The sequence below is a fragment of the Orycteropus afer genome, unplaced genomic scaffold (genome assembly GCF_000298275.1).
Source record: "Orycteropus afer afer isolate SDZICR_OR568_19922 unplaced genomic scaffold, OryAfe1.0 scaffold00062, whole genome shotgun sequence".
Classification (NCBI taxonomy): Eukaryota; Metazoa; Chordata; class Mammalia; order Tubulidentata; family Orycteropodidae; genus Orycteropus; species Orycteropus afer.
Genome location: NW_006921649.1, coordinates 8,727,388 through 8,744,964, shown reverse-complemented (window position 1 = coordinate 8,744,964; position 17,577 = coordinate 8,727,388). Strand labels below are relative to the sequence as shown.

The 17,577-nt window shown below is 41.8% G+C and overlaps 2 protein-coding genes across 2 annotated transcripts in view; one reads left to right on the top strand and one right to left on the bottom strand.

The window, feature by feature from the left end:
* INSYN2B (inhibitory synaptic factor family member 2B) overlaps positions 1–16,553 on the top strand; it is a 30,672-nt gene extending 14,119 nt beyond the window's left edge. The window contains exon 3 of the mRNA XM_007939748.1: positions 16,367–16,553. Within this exon, the coding sequence (XP_007937939.1) occupies positions 16,367–16,553 (187 nt within the window). The remainder of the gene's footprint in view (positions 1–16,366) is intronic.
* DOCK2 (dedicator of cytokinesis 2) overlaps positions 1–17,577 on the bottom strand; it is a 669,066-nt gene that overhangs the window by 310,008 nt on the left and 341,481 nt on the right. The gene's annotated exons all lie outside the window — the stretch shown is intronic.

The window sequence follows — 17,577 nt, the reverse complement described above, 5'->3', positions numbered from 1 at the left end:
AACACACAGGAATCAGATTGACTACATCTGTGGCAAGAGGTGGTGGAAAAGCTCAATATCTTCAGCCAAAACCAAGCCAGGAGCTGATTGTGGAATAGACCATCAACTGCTCATATGCAAATTCAACATGAAGTTAAAGACAATTAAAACAAGTCCAAGAGAGCCAAAATAAGATCTTGAACATATCCCTCCTGAATTTAGAGATCATCTAAAGAATAGATTTGATGCATTGAACAACAACTGAAAACCAGAAGAATTGTGGGCGGATATCAAGAACATTATCCATCAAAAAAGCAAGGGATCACTAAAAAGACTAGAAAAGAAGAGAAGACCAACGTGGATAACAGAAGAGACTCTGAAACTTGCCCATGAGCAGAGAGTAGCTAAAGCAAATGGAAGAAATGACAAGATGAAAGAGCTGAACAGAAGATTTCAAAGAGCAGCTCAAGCAGACTAAACCAATTACTATAATGAAATGTGCAAAGACCTGGAGTTGGAAAAGCAAAAGGGAAGAACACGCTTGGCATTTCTCAAGCTGAAAGAATTGAAGTAAAAATTTAAGCCTCGAGTTGCAATATTGAGAGATTCTATGGGCAAAATATTGAATGATGCAGGAAACATCAAGAGACATTGGCAGGAATACACAGAGTCACTGTACCAAAAAGAACAGGTTGATCTTCATCCATTTCAGGAAGTGGCATATGATCTAGAACCAATGGTACTGAAGGAGAAAGTAAAATGTGCAATGAAGGAATTGGCAAAGAACAAGGCTCCAGGAATTGACGGAATACCCATTGAGATATTTCAACAAATGGATGCCCCATTGGAGGCACTCACTCAGTTATGCCAAGAGATTTGGAAGATAGCTACCTGGCCAACTGCCTGGAAGAGATCCATATTTGTTCTCATTCCAAAGAAAGGTGATCCCACAGAATGTGGAAATTATAGAATAATATCATTAATTTCACACGCAAGTAAGATCTTACTGAAGATAATTCAAAAACATTTCCAGCAGTATATTGACAGAGAACTTCCAGAGGTGCAAGCTGGATTCAGAAGAGGATGTGGAACAAGGGATATCATAGCTGCTGTCAGATGGATCTTGGCTCAAGGCAAAGAATACCAGAAACATATTTACTTGTGTTTTATTGACTATGCAAAGGCATTTGATCGTGTGGATCGTGACAAATTATGGATAACATTGAGAAGAATGGGAATTCCTGAACACTTGATTGTACTCATGAGGAACCTGTACCTTGACCAGGAGACTGTCATTCGAACGGAACAAGGGGACACTACATGGTTTAAAGTCAGGAAAAGAGTGCTTCAGGGTTGTATCCTTTCCTCCATACTTATTCAATCTATATGCTAAGCAAATAATCCAAGAAGCTGGACTATATGAAGAAAAGCATGGCATCAGGATTGGAGGAAGAATCATTAACAACCTGAGATACACAGACAATACAACTTTGCTTGCTGAAAGTGAGGATGACTTGAGGCACTTACTGATGAAGGTTGAAGAATACAGTCTGCAGTATGGATTATGTCTCAATATAAAGAAAACAAAAATGCTCACAACTGGAACAATGAGCAGCATCACAATAAATGGAGAGAAGATTGAGGTTGTCAAAGAATTCACGTTGCTTGGTTCTACAATCGATGCCAATGGAAGCAGCAGTCAGGACATTAGATGACGTGTAGCATTGGGAAGGTCAATCACGAAGGAACTGTTTCAAGTGCTGAGGAGCAAGGATGTCTCCTTGAGGACTAAGGTGTGCCTGACACAAGCCATGATATTTCCAATCACTTCATATGCATGTGAGAGCTGGACAACGAATAAGGAAGACCGAAGAAGAGTTGATGCTTTTGAGTTGTGGTGCTGGCGAAGAATGCTAAAAGAACTAATAAATCTGTCCTGGAGGAAGTGCACCCGAAATGCTCCTTAGAAGCAAGAATGGCCAGACTTCATCTCACCTATTTTAGTCATGTTGTCAGAAGGGACCATTCCCTAGGAAGGATGTCGTGCTTGGTAGGGTGGAGGGTCGACGAAGGAGGGAGAAGTCTTCAGCAAGATGGATTGACACAGTGGCTGCGATGATGGGCTCAAGTATAGCAGGGATCATGGAGCTGGCGCGGGATTGGGCAGTGTGTCATTCTGCTGTGCATGGGGTCGCTATGAGTTGGAAATGACTTGACGGCACCTAACAACAACAACAACAACAATTCTATTCCATTGGCTTATGTGTCTATTGTTATACAAGTACCAGGCTGTTTTGATTACGATAGCTGTATAATATGTTTTAAATTTAGGAAGTGTGTCATCCTCCTACTTTGTTCTTCTCTTTCAGTATTTCTTTAGGTATTCAGGGCCTCTGCCTTTCCATATAAAGTTGAGAATTAGTTTCTCCATTTCTATAAAGAAGGCTGTTGGAATTTTTATTGGTATTACATTAAATCTATAGATTGCTTTGAATAGCACTAACATCTTAACATTATCCTCTTTCAATCCATGAACTTGAAACATCTTTACATTTATTTAAGTCTTTTCAACCTCTTTCTGCAGTGTTTTATACTTTTCATTGTATGAGTCCTTCACCACATCCCTGGTTAGATCTATTCTTACATATTTTACTCCCTTAGATGCTATTATAAATAGAATTATTTCCATAATTTCCATCTCAGATTTCTCATTGCTCATTTATAGAAACTCAACTGATTTTTATTTGTTGATTTTGTATACTTTGCCTTAGTTAAATTCCTGTAGAATTTTTCTTGCAGACTTTTTGGGATTTTTCTATATATAGGATCATATCGTCTGCAAATAGAGATAATTTTGCTTCTTATTTTTCAATCTGGACACTTTTTATTTGTTTTTCTCGTCTTACTGCTCTATGACTTCTAATACAATATAAATATAACTGATAAGAGCAGGAACCTTTGTCTTGTTCCTGGTTTCAAGGGGAAAGCTCTTGGTCTTTCTATATTAAGTGTATAGTAAGTATAATGTTGTTTATTGGCTTTTCATACATCTCTTGAATCATGTTAAGGAATTTCCCTTCTATTTCAGTCTTTTTTATGATTTTCATCAAGAAAGGATGATTGTTTTACCAAATGCTTTTTATGCATTCATAGAGATGTTCATGTAGTTCTTTTCCTTTATTCTATTGATGCAGTGTATGGCATTGATTAATTTTATAATATTAAACTATCTCTGCATTCCTGGAATAAATCTTTCTCATGGTGTATGACTCTTTCAACATGCTGTTGGTTTCTATTTGTTAGATTTTGTTGAGAATTTTTGCATCTATGTTCATAAGAGATATTGGCCTGTAGTTTTTTTTTCTTATGGTGTGTTTGTCTGGTTTTGGTATCAGGGTTATGTTTCCTTCATAGAATGAATTAGGGAGTATTTGCTCCTTCTAGTTTTCAATGGCTGATATTTAGGAAGTAGATCACCAGGCCTTTCTTCCAAGACTGGTGTTATTTTAAGCCACCTAAGTTTGTGGCAATTAGGTATAGTATCAATGGGAAACTAATACACCTTAATTCTTACCAAATCCAACCCACTGTTGTTGATTCCAACTAATAGCAAACCTATAGGATGGAGTAGAACTGCCCCATAGGGTTTCCAAGATGTAAATCTTTACAGAAGCAAATTGCCACATCTTTCTACCATGGAGCAACTGGTGGGTTTGAACTGCCAATCTCTTGGTTAGCAGCTGAGCACATTAACCACCGTGACGCCAATACTCCCTTACATCTTGATTAAGCCTTTATAATTCATAAACTACTCACATCTAATTGAAGTCAATTCTTCTTTCTTTCTTTTTTAACTTTATTTGATGATTTTTACAACTATAACAGCTAGCTGAGGGTAAGGCTGTGTTGACATGAAACAGTGGGAAGAAATGAGAGAGTGCTTACTATTTATTGGTTATTATAAATACTTTTTGTTTTCCAATTTCATCCTCACAGCTAAATGAGACAATAAATGTAACCCCATTTTACCTATAAGGCATCTGAGCCTCAGGGAGGGTCAGGCACTTGTACAAAATTCTGGAATAAATAAGTGGCCATGGCAAGATTGGAAGACAGTTCTGTCTGCCTGCAGCCAGATGCCATGGCATGCTGCCTTCCCAGGCCACTGATGGGGATTGGGTTTCAGTAGAATGTGATGTTGCCAAGTTCTCCTGAGCAGAGGGCAGCCTAAGGGCTTGCATTTGAAGATGCAGGTCCTAAACAGCACTTTCCAAGTTTGACCATGAGTCATCTGCATCAGAACCCCCTGGGTATCTGTTAATCTGTTAATAGTGGTTGCTGGGTTGATATTTCAAAAGTAGATTGCCAGATCTTTCTTCTGAGGCACCTCCAGGTGGATTCAAACCTCCAACCTCTGGTTAGCAGTCAAGTGCATTAATCAATTGCACCACCCAGAGACATTCAAGGACAGTGAGCTAGGTAAAATTAGAGGCTTATAATGAGAAGATACAGCACCTGATTTACTAGAAACTTTTCTAACAACCAGTCTACATGCCCATTAATAGAAAATCCTTGGTTATAAAATTTTCCAGAGACTAGCTTTTGCTTTAAAGGCATCGTTGGAAAGATTTTTTTGCATGGCTTTAATTATTAACAAAACAAAACAATGCCGTCGAGCCAGATCCGACTCATAGAGATCCCTTCTTGGGTTTCTGAGGTGGTATCACTATGCAAGTAGATTGCCCAACCTTCCTTCCGAGGAGTGGCTGGTGGGTTTGAACCTCCAGCCTTCTGGCTAGCAGTCAAATGCCTTAGGCAGTACACCACCAGAGCTTCCTTGATTATATAGATGATCACATATAGACCTAAGTAGAGGGTGCAGGTGAGAATGAAGGAAAAGGGGTGAGAAGGATGGAGGAGAAAGGGGACTTGCTAATGGAGTAGGCGTATCTTCTGAGATCTCCTATTTCTACTACAAATACAAAATGAGTGTCTCTCAGTCCACTCCGGGGTCCAGACCTGCATTATGCATAGCTTAGGGGATACATTTTAGCCTCTAGCTCCTCCTATCTCCCAGCTCCTTGGACCTTATCTGAGATCAGAGACTGAATGGCAACCTCAGCCAACATTTCTCCTCCAATTAAAGTTAGGACCAATTAAAGCCAAATTCTGCCCTGTGGTCAAGAGCCCAAAACACTAAGAACTGCCCTTTGGTGAGTCCTGGAGGATCAGTTAAAAACATTTGACAAGGGTGAGGTGCAAAGTGCTGTCCTCCACTCCCCCTTCAAGAAGGAATGTAGTTATCCCAGGCTTGTGAGCCAAGCTGTTGTTGTTATGTGCCCTCGTTGAGTCATGTGCCTACTCATAGCAACCCCTCCTTGGGCTTCTGAGGTGGTATCACTATGCAAGTAGATTGCCCAACCTTCCTTCAAGTAACAGGTGTCAAACCAGGTGACAGAATCTTTCCCACCATCCCCTTTTCCCAAACTCCACAAACCAGGAGTTGCTTTACACCATTACTGACTCCTCCATGATTGAGACTCCTTCTGTGATTCTCTCTGGAAAGAAGTTGTCATGGATATGCAGGAGGTTGGCTGCAGGAGCCTCCTTTTGCTCTGGGCAACCAGAGGCTTTGTTCCTGGTGCTTCCCCCTCACAGTTTTGATATTCAGAACTTAGAAAAGGAGGCTCCCTGCAATGCAGGGCAAAGGCTCACAGTCAAGCACCCTGTGAAAGCAAAGCAAGGGCTTCACCTTCCAGATGAAAAAGAGGTCCAGAGAGCTCCAAGAATCACCTGAGGTCACATGGTTGGGTGGTGCACAGAGCCCATCCTTCAGTTTCCTTCTGTGGTTAAGCTGTTTGGCCACTGGGCTTTGCCCTTGCCTTCCACTTAAAGCTATGACCTAACCAGAAAAATAGACATTTCACTAGAAATGCAATATGCATTCAGTCCTATGGGTTCAGCAATCAATTTTCCACTTAAATTATTTAGTATTTTCCTTTTGTCTGCTTATGATGCTCCCCCAGCATGAAGCCAGGTGGACTGTGAGTACCTTGTTTTCTAGTTACAGTCCTCTCTCTCTGGCCAACAATAAAGTTCACACTAAAAAATAATTATAAAGCACATAACAGATTAGATCTTTCCAGAAATCACAGATGCATTTGCAGCTCTTCTCAAATTCCAATATGGACTGGGCAACATTCATTTCATATGCTGGAACACAAATGTTAGGACACCACCATTTAACCCCCAAACAACCAACACCAATCACAGCTTAAGCTGTCTCTTTTGGAGACAAATGGAAAGTTTGGGGTTCATGCAGAAATTTCTCTGAGCCCCAACAGGTTTATATCCAAGACAACTGCCTCTATTTCCTGCTTCTCTAGGGTATCTTTATCCCTTTCTTCTCCTCCTTACAGTATAAGGAGAAAGAAGTAGGATTTACAACATCAGCAATTTATCTACAATAAAAAGGAAGCCTATTTTAATGCATTAATAGCTAAAGAGGCTGAAACATGCCATAAATATAAAATCAAGCAAGCTGGGTATTTCACAAGAATAAAATACAGATGGCGGCTGGCACAGAAGCCATGGTTGACCACAGAATGACCCAATCTTCATTCCTTCATCAAGTTAATATAATAATTGTTACCATTTGTCAAACCAGGCACTCTGCCAGGCATTTTGCTCAATAGTACTTGCATCATCTTGTTTCAAGGGTATGATTATTATTTCCATTTTACAGCTAAGGAAGCTGAGACTCAGAGAGGTCAAGTGACTTGCCCAAGATCCAACAGAGCCAGGGCTCAAACCTAAGTCCTACCTAGCAGAGATTTTTCCTTCCCCTCCCTTTTATTCCTTTTGACCTTGCATAATAATGAATATGTGGGCTCAAGCTCTCTGAGACAACCTACCTGTTTTGAAGACTTAGCATGCAGACTGAGCCACAGAGCCACAGATCCCAGAACACAGATTTCTTTCAAAGGTAAACTATCAGTGGAAAACAGACTTCTGCAACTTGGCTCTGCTTATTTATGGGCCAAGAAGAGAATCTGTGGTCCCCTGGGGAGTCATCAGCAGACAGATGCCCTAGAAGAAAGGGGTGGGCTTGCCAAATTCAAGTGACTACAAGTGGGGTAAGCTCAAAATTACACCCTATAAATAAGGAGCAAACTGGTCATTAGGAGAAAGTTTTAGGAACAATATCCTTTCTAAGTTGGGGAGAAAAAAACAAAAGTAAACGAAACCTCCTGACTTTCTGAGACTGTAATTCCTCCCCTAAGACACTTTCTAAAGTGGTGTGATTTATCCAAGTGAACAGGAACCAACTACCCTCTCTGTATCCATCGATTCTCCAGCTAATTCTTTGAAAAAGAAAGCTGCAGAAGATCAATAAATCTGTGGTGCACCTGAGTTCTGTGGAGCATGGCGCCCAGATGCTCCAATGAGAACTGAAGAGAGGAATTTGGAAGATGCTTTGCCTTTGAGAAGACCTCATGGATCATTCATTTCTAGTCAACTTGCTTGCAGTGTATGGTTTATAGCTGTGGTGCATCGCCATTTCTCTTTATAAAAGAGTAAGGCTCACTAGTGACCCCAGCTGCCAAAAACAGATCCAAGACTGCTGAGCTCAGATCGTACCTTGAATAAGCTGCCTCCTACAGGGTACACACCATCTCTACATACTCAGCCTCTCTGTCACAACTGACCTGCAATCTAGAAAGACAACTGCAGCGGGGGGAGGGGGCTGATCAGCTGGACCATAACAGACCCCCCACGCAAGGTAGTCCATTGGTGCTGGTTCCACAGTAGGGTGCAGGGTCATTCAGGAGCACCAGGCCTTGATCACCACTACCATCCCCATCCCACACACATTTTACTATCAGTATCCCACAGATGAAGTCACTCTGTTCTTTCAGTGGAAATCCCTGGGTGACACAAACAGTTAATGTACTTGGCTGCTAACCAAAAGGTTGAGGGTTTGAATCCATCCAGAGGTGCCTAGGCGGAAAGGCCTAGAGATCTATTTCCCCAAAAATTAATTACTGAAAATCTTGCAGACCACAGTTCTACTCTGACATATATGCAGTTGCCATGAGTTTAATGCAACTGGACAGCGTTTTGTCGGTTGGCTGGGTTCTTTCAGTGCAATATATCTTTGCGCATAAACTTTGGGGATGAACTCTCTGTGTTCAAACCCAGTTTCTGTTTCCTGGTAAAATATTAAACTTCCCTTGCCTCAGTTTCCTCACTTATGAAATGTAGATGTATATCTCATAGAGCTGTAAGAGTTACATGAACCAAAAAACCCAAACACGCTGCCATTGAGTCAATTCTGAATCATAGCAATCCTACTGGACAGAGTAGAACTGCTTCAAGGCTGTAAATCTTCATGGAAGCAGGCTGCCTCATCTTTTTCCCACTAAGCAGGTGCTGGGTTTGAACCACCAAATTTTTGGTTAGTGGTTGAATGCCTTAGCCACCATACCACCAGAGCTCCTCTTGGAGATACCTAAGATAATAAACTTGGAGCATAGTGTCTGGAATATATATTTCACCCCATAAATGACTGTCATTCTTATTATTGCCATAGTATTATTGTTATTGCTCATTGAAATTACTAGGTTCCCTAACCTAACATGATCCAGGTAATCTTTTATTATTTCCTCTTAGAATAAGACCCTGAAAAAGCCAGGCCCTTGACTACAACATTTGATCCTTCTTTAGACAAGGGTAACAGAGTTTTGGATTCCAATCACAACTCATGATATGACTAATTCCCCTTTGTCAATTACCTTGTCTGTTAAATGGATATTACAATCTTCCTTATCTTCCTGGTCAACAGTAAGGATGAAATGAAATCACAGATCTAAAGAGTTTCACAAATTTAAAAGTGCTACATAAAAGTAAGAGGTTTCTTTTTGTCTTTGTTTTTTCTGTAGAAACTTCTCTTTCTTTTTGGCTCATGTAACTTAATTTGCCCCTCAGAGATCCTGTATACAGGACCTAGCTCTGTGGCTTGCTCCTGTATTTGTGTATTTATCTCTATTTATTTATTTATTTATTGCTATTTGCTTCTCACTGTTTCTTCTTCCAGACAAGTCATGACTTAGGGCTCTCGTTGCTTCCAATTACATGGAAAAATATCTTTCTATGTTGCACCTAGCATGATGGCTAGGGAGCACTGATCTGTCAGCTAGATTAGTGAGGTGTCCTCAAGAGAGAAATCTGAAAGCTCTCATACATTCCAGGTTACACACAGCTCACTTTCTAAATGAAATGTGGCACCGTGTTCAGCCATGTCCTTGGAGGGTAAGATTTCAGAGGCTCCCTAGGCAGTGAGCTGGACATGCTTGAACAATGTGGCATGTATCCCAGGAATCCTGGCGGGGGGGGGGGGATGCAATCCCACAGACCTGGAGTGCTTGGAACTATCTGGATGGCTCCGGTCCTGAATCCTATATGGTAATCATTTCTTGACCACCATTTCCCAGGGCTCTTCTCCAACTAAGCACTCTGCACCAGTCTTCCTTCTTATGATCCTAGATGGAATACAGAGTGAATATGGAGTATGAATGTTGGAAGACAGTAGGGGTAGAAAGAGAAAGAGATAGGAGTGAAGACAGAGGTAAGGTTGGAAAGGTTACTGGTGTCCTATCTTGATGTTACTGTTGTTGGTAGTTGCCATTGAGTTGGCTCTAACCCATGGAGATCCCTTGAGTATCAGGGTAGAACTCCACTCCATAGGGTTCTCAAGGCTGTGACCTTTTTGAAATAGAATGCTAGTCTTTTCTTCTGAGGCATTTAACTGTTTGTGCCACCCAGGGACTTCTCTGGGTCCAAACCTAAAGCAGAGTCCCTCCCTAGGATCTCCAAACAACTCTTTGCTAAGTTTACTCGTGTCCTCTCCAACTAGGCAACTTATTCCTTTTCTCTAGAAGTTGTTGAACACAACAACCTGGCTAAGTAGGAAGTTGGAGGCATCTCCTCTTCCCCACCTCAAGATGAAAAGCAGAGAAGACAGAGGGCACTGCCCCCTCCCCATTTATAAAGCAGCTGCCACCAGAGCAAAATACACTCCCTCTCCTCCCCTCCAAACTAAAGAGTAGTTTGTCAAACACACGAATAAGAAGAAAACTGACAATTTTCCTTTATGTTAATAAATTGGTTTGGCCTAAAAAAACATTAATCAATTTCTTTCCAGAGCGCATATGCTTTCCTATACTCTGCTATTTGCCTGGCCTTGAAAAGAAAGTCACTTTCAATCCCCTTTAAATTGTCAAGACCAGTGGGGGTAGTTACAAGAGGGGGGTGAGGAGCTCCCTAAATCCCAATGATTATAATGGAAACTTGCTGTGTTTCCATAGAAACATAAAGAGTTTATTTTTCCCTGAATGTACATAAGGGGAGGAGTGAGGAGTAATATTGCTCGCAAGGTGTATAATTACTGAAGAGCTGAAGGTATAAGTAAAGAGGTGAGGCATTCAATCCCTCAGAGATGAAGACAAAAGACTTAGTGGACAGTGAAGTGGGCATGGACAGTGGCCTTGTGGGATTTCACCTGTTATTGTATTCCATCTGCGCAACTACCAAGTGAGGTAGCTATTATTGCTATCACAATTAACTGAATCACAGAAAGAAAAGCAATTTGCTCAAGGTCACTCAGCTAGTAAATGGTGCAGCCTCTGTGCACACCCAATAGCATCCAACTCAGAAACCTTGCTCCCTCCTCGCTATTGGCCTGCACTTCAAATGGTGACAATGAGACAGTTTATATTCTGTCTCCTGGCTCTTCTCTTCCCAAGCCTGCCAGTTCTGTACACCTTCTGAAATCACGCAGAGCCTTACTTTTCTAATTGGTATTGGGACATGGTTGTGAGTCTTGACAATCCCAAGTGGGTGTTTTTGTTGTTGTTTGATTGTTTGAACCATGAAGTCAGGGAAATTTCACATATAAGGAGTGGAAGGAGGCTAGTGCATGTGTGTTCATATATTTTCGTAGGGGCATATAGATGAACAGCTGGAAAGTAAGTGAGACAAATAAGCATATTTTGAAAGTAATCATTAGTTAATAATTGTTAGTTTAATCATCTGTTCGCACACTGGAAAGTAAGTTTCACAAAAGCAGTCTGTCTAGCTTACTGTTGTGTCCTTGGAACCTAGCACTGTTGTCAGGCCCAGAGTAGAATGGATGAATGGATAAGTGGATGGACAGATGGATGATGGATGGAAGGATGGGTGAGTGGATGGATAGATGGATGGAATGTCCTATGCATTAAAAAACCCTAGACTAAGCAGGCAGTACCCACTCTCTTTGGCTCCATCTAGCACTCTAGGATGAAGACAGTTTTTCTGACTCAGTAGGGAGGAAAGGGCTATTTCAGAGATAAGAAAGCTGTGAATGTGGATTTTCACTATCTGTTAACCATGCATGTTCCCAGTGCTAGAGGGCATGAGAATCAGAGCTTGCAACTCACTACTTTAAATTCTTCTTTGGTGCAACACAAAAGTTGATAGAGACAACTATTCCCCAGCCTCTGAATCCACATCCTTAAGCTTCCACTGGGAAAAGTGAGGTACAGTTGGGTACAGACAGAAAGCTACCCCTTCCTCAGAGACAAATAGAAATTGCTAGGTATTACATGCTGGAAGTAGAATCTTCAGCATGTGGTTCTATGGACGCCTCTGCCCAGTGACCTGGAAATTCCTGAGCTTTGGCTAGAAGATCTCTAATTGCAATTGATGTTGACTAGCATTTACTGAGGACACAGAGCCACTGGACTCCTAACAACACGGCACATAACAACAACAACAACATGCTAGTACCTAAGGTACTTGACTGCTAACCAGAAGGCTGGCAGTTCAAACCCACCAGCCACTCCTTGGAAGGAAGATCAGGCAATCTTCTTTCGTAGTGATACTGCCTCGGAAAACCAAGGAGGGGTTGCTATGAGTCGGGTCCAACTCGAAGGCACATAACAACAACGACAACCCCCTTTATGCCCATAGTTCTAATTCCATTCAGGAATGGGTTGTCTTTGTTATGTTAATGAGGCAAGACTTGTATAGGAAGTATCTTGAACTAATGTCTTTTGAGATATAGAAGAGATTAAACAAGCAAGTAGAGGAGAGATGGGATAAGATAGATGCCAAGACACATGGGGATCTCCAAGGAACCAGGAAGCAGAAGCTGAAGAGATGAGGACCTTCCTAATGAGTCAAGAGAGAGAGAAAGTTTTCCTCTAGAGCTGACTCTGAATTCAGACTTCTAGCCTTCTAAACTGTGAGAAAAAAAAAAAAATTGTTGTTGTCTTAAAGCCTTCATCTGTGGCATTTCTGTTATAGCAGCACTAGATTACTAAGACACAGGGCTTGGCAATGGAAGATGCTCAATAAACATTTGTCGAATGACAAGCTGAGCACTTTGTGCTGAACTCTGTGTTGAGTGCTGCACTGTAAATATGTCACTTAGATTTCTCTGAGATCCTATGGGTGGTACAAATGGTTAATGCTGCTAACCTAAAGGTTGGAAATTCAAGTCCACCCAGAGGTACCTTGGAAGAAAGGCCTGGTGATCTACTTCCAAAAAAATCAAGCTTTGAAAACCCTATGGAGCACAGTTCTACTCTGACACACATGGAGTCCCCATGAGTTGGAACTGACTTAACAGCAACTGGTTGTTTTTGTTTGTTTGTTTTTTTGTTGTTTTTGAGATCCTGTGAGTAGGTACTGTGGTCATTTTACAGATGAGGACACTGAGGCTTGAAAATGGAAAGTGACTTCTCCAAGATCTCATAGCTAATAAGTGGTAGAGTTTTGCTTTGATCACAGCCTGAGTTCTCTACATTAGATAGGTTACCCAGCCAATTTTGTGTCCCTCTTGACAGGTCCAGGAAGAGCAGAAAGGGAAAGGATGTAAGCTAAGGAGAACAAAATCTGGATATCAACAATACAGAAACCAAACAATTAGACAACCCTGCCCAGCGCCCACTAAGCACAGACACCCCATCAGCCTGGCTTCCAAAGAGGCCACCTTGCCCTCTAGACTCTTCAGTCCTGGCTCTTCCATCTCAGGATATTCAATGACATGGTTGTGTCAATCACCTTCAGCACTAACTCTAAGCTGGGGTCTCAAGGAGGTGATATAGGAGAGGAGCAGGAGACAGATGTCCCTTCACTGACAGCTCTTTTTCAATCTTTGCTGGGTAAACAGGCTTTAACCAGCCAAGCCACATCTCACTCCAACATGAGGTCTTTCATCTTCTGTATGAAGCATTATATTTCCCACCTTGCTTGCCTAAGGCACTTGACTGCTAACCAGAAGGCTGGCGGTTCAAACCCACCAGCCACTCCTCAGAAGGAAGGTTGGGCAATCTACTTCCGTAGTGATACCGCCTCGGAAACCCAAGGAGGGGTTGCTATGAGTTGGGTCCGACTTGGCGGCACATAACAACAACAACAGCAACAACCTTGCTAACAAGAAGGCACTGTTTTCCTGACTCCACATTTCCTCCACTCTCAGCACTCCTACTCTGGCTACCTCATCCTTCGGCCTTTGGAGAGCCCCACTATGAAACTAGGTAACAGAGGCATCTGCAAGCTTAAGGGCCTTTATACAAGCTGCCCAGAACTAAAAACTCCTCTGTAAGTAAATCTCCTAGGAGGAGAGGCACAATTAAGGGCAGAAGAAGCATAAGCACAGCCTGCAGGTTTGTCTAACAGGATTCGTTCTTTCTGGCCTAGCAGCTCACTGGGGAGGCGGGGAACGCTGAGCCAAAATGAGGAGGCAGGCTGGGCGTCCCTGCTGCCTGCTGGCCAGACCTCCCTGGCTGAGGAGGAGGACACAGAGAGGGCACAGACCCCACACACACAAGCCAGAGACTCTGCAGTGCCCTGGGCCCCACAGCTTCATGTTTACCTCACAGGTCTTTTTTGGGAATCATCGTAAACACAATCAAGACCATGTATTACTGACCCCAAAACACACACATAACAAGCAAAAAAAAAAAAAAAAAAAAAATAGACATTAGAAAATATCCACCCATAGGGGAGTATTTAAATAGATTTGCATTATGGAATACTGTGAGGTAGACTTATTACATAAAGATCCCCAAGACATGTTGTTGAGAAGCAAGTCAAACAACAAAACATAATATATTTGTAGCAATAATGCTAACAATGATAATAACAGGCATAGGGGCAAACACATTTAGAGGTCTGACTTCATGCCAGGGACTGCTCTAAGCACTGCTGGTATATTATCTCAATCTACATATATTAATTCCAAAGAAAGCCTTTGAGGGAGATGCTATTGCCATCTCCATTTTATAGATGAGGACACTGAGGTGCTGAAAAGTAAAGGAACTTACCTAATATCACACACACACATAGCTTATGAATGGAGTGGCCTGGATTTGAACACCAGCATCCAGAGCCTATGTACTTAGTCACAACTCTCACTGCCTTTCTGCAGGATATACAAATTTAGGAAAAGAAGTTTACACAAGGGAAACAAAATGTTCCTGTGTGTGTATATATATGTATATAAACATAGAATAAAAGCCTAGAACCACTTGGACATCAAACTCTTGAGAGTAGTCACTCCTTGAGAGTGAAGTGGGAATATCCAAGGTAAAGGAATCTGCCATGTTTGCTTGTATGCTGTTGTTGCTCAGTGCCATCGAGTCGGTTCAGACTCAGAGCTACCCTATATACAACAGAACGAAACACTGCCCACCTTGCACCATCCTCACAATCCTTGCTATGGTTGAGCCCATCATTGTAGCCACCGTCTCAATCCCTCTCATTGAGAGTCTTCCTCTTCTTTGCTGACCCTCTGCTTTACCAGGCATAATACCCTTCTCCAGGGAATTGTCCCTTCTGACAACACAATCAAAGTAGGTGAGATAAAGTCAGGCCTTTCTTGCTTCCAGTGAGCATTCTGGACATACTTCTTCAAGGATAGATTTGTTCTCTCTTCTGGCAGTTCATGGTATTCTTTCCCAACACAACAACTCAAAGACATCAACTCTTCTTCAGTCTTCCTTATTCATTGTCCAGCTTTCATATGCATATAAGGCAACTGAAAATACTACAGGTTGGGTCAGGCACACCTAAGTTTTTCAAAGTGACACTTTAAAGAGATCTTTTGCAGCAGATTTGCCCACTGTGATACGATATCTGATTTCCTGACTGCTGGTTCAATGGGTGTTGACTGTGGAGCCAAGTAAAATGAAATCCCTGACAATTTCAATTTTTCTCCCTTTATCATGAGGTTGTTTATTGGTCCAGTTGTGAGGATTTTCATTTTTTTTACGTTGATGTGTAATCTATACTGAAGACTGTAGTCTTTGATCTTCTTCAGTAAGTGCTTAAAGTCATTTTCACTTTCAGCAAGCAAGGTTGTGTCATCTGCATATCACAGGTTGTTAGTAGTGCTTTGTGCAATCCTGATACCCTGTTCTTCTTCATATAGTCCAACTTCTGGGATTATTTGCTAAGCAGACAGATTGAATGAGTATGGTGAAAGGTTACAACCCTGACACACACCTCTCCTGATTTTAAACCATACAGTATCCCCTTGTTCTGTTCCAATGGCAGCCTCTTGGTCTATGTACAGGTTCCTCATGAGTACAATTAATTGTTCTGGAATTCCCATTCTTTGTGATATAATCCATAATTTGTCATGATCCCCACAGTTGAAAGGCTTTACATAGTCAATAAAGCACAAGTAGACATCTTTCTGGTATTCTTTGTTTTCAGTTAAGATCCATCTGACATCAGTAATGATACACCTCATTCCAGTCTTTTCTGAATCTGTCTTGCATTTGGTTGTATATCTTCTGTATTACCTGAATCTTGTATAATGAAATATTTTTTTTGTGTATAGCATGCAAAAAAATATTAAAAATTAAGAGCATTAAATAAATTAAAAGAGAGATAGGAGCTGTTATTTTGCCTAAGGCACTTGACTGCTAACCATAAGGCTGGCAGTTCAAACCCACAAGCCACTCCTAGGAAGGAAAGTTGGGGACTCTACTTCTGTAGAGATACCACCTCAGAAACCCAAAGAGGGATTGCTATGAGTTGAATCGACTTCATGGCAGTGAGTTTTTTTGTTTTTTTTTTTAACTTTCAGATTACTATGTTAAATGTTCATTTAATCTTAATAACATCTCCATGAGGAAGGCATTGTAGGTGCCAATTCAATCTATGAGTAAATGGAGGCTCCTGAGGTCACATAGCCAGTAGGTAACTATAAATCTGGGATTGGAACCCAAAGGCCATGCTCTTTCATGTCACCTCAGCACTTACTATCCAACTGGGCACCAAATCCAAATGTGCTGAACTGAATTTACTTTCCATTCTTCCTTTCTGTGTTTTTCAGTGTGGAGTATGATTTCCGGCAGCAGGAGGGCAGGTTCCATGAAGTTCTACAGAGTCTGGAGGAAGCAGAACCTGTTGAGGAGGCCTCTCCCCCACCAAAGTCCCCAGTAGAACCCCCAGTTCCAGAGAAACAGGACTTGAGGCGGAAAACCAAGAAGGTGAAGAAGAAGTGCTTCTGGTGGATCTGAGCTGGTTGGGACCATGCCCGTGCTCTTCCCAAATGGCCTCCCTGACTGGGGAAAACTTCTGCCCTCAGGCCTTCTCTGCTTCTTAGCAAAGGCCCCAGGGTATGAGCCACTTGACCTTGCAAACCAGGAAAGTTGGGACTGGTGTATCTGCTGCTGGAGACCTGATACCAACCTTACCTGAGTGAGTGTCACTGCTTGCTGAGGACTTCATTGGACATTAAAGCAACTGAGTTTCCTGTCACACATGGCCAGGCATAACCTTGGTTTGCAAGTCCAGAATCCTACCATGAGCAAAACCTGCTACTGCACTTCTCAACACCTCCATAATGCTAAGCACTTGCTTCCCATTCTAGGTTCATCAACCCAAAAGAAAATAAAAGTGTTGTGCAAAGTAGGAAGATGGAGAAGGGCTATATGCAGATACCCCAGACAAAGTAGGTAAATAAATAAATGGGAAATTTACTAAGGGATCAGCATACATAAGCACAACAGAAGTGGGTAGGGCGTAAAAATGTGTGTTGGGGCCACTGTCATTTTTAATTAGCCCCTTGATCCTAAATCAAGGACTTGTCATCACATGCTATGGGGCCTTACTGTCTGCCCCAAAGTCGGTTCATCCCAGGGTATAAGGAATTGTTGGTGTGGCTGTCCAACATGGTTTTAACCAGTAGGGGTTGTGGCTGAAACCCAAAGAGGGTTTTCTACAGCTGCTCTGTTACCCACCCTAAAGCATCATGCCTCTCTGCCTGAGACCTGAGAAAATCTGGCAATGGAGTGGAAACTGGTTTGGGTTTGATTTCACAGTTAGTTTACCTGCAACATTTAAGATCATGATGTATTAGTTACATCTTATCAGTATAATAAATAAGGCCAGGAAAAAACACAACATTGGATCTTGTCCCTTCATTGCATTCCATTTATTCTCCTGTAGCAGACTTGTAGATAGGTTCAAACATGTATTAATCACATAATCTCCCTTCCTGGTGACCACTCTATGGTCACCTGATTGAAGCAGCAACAGCAG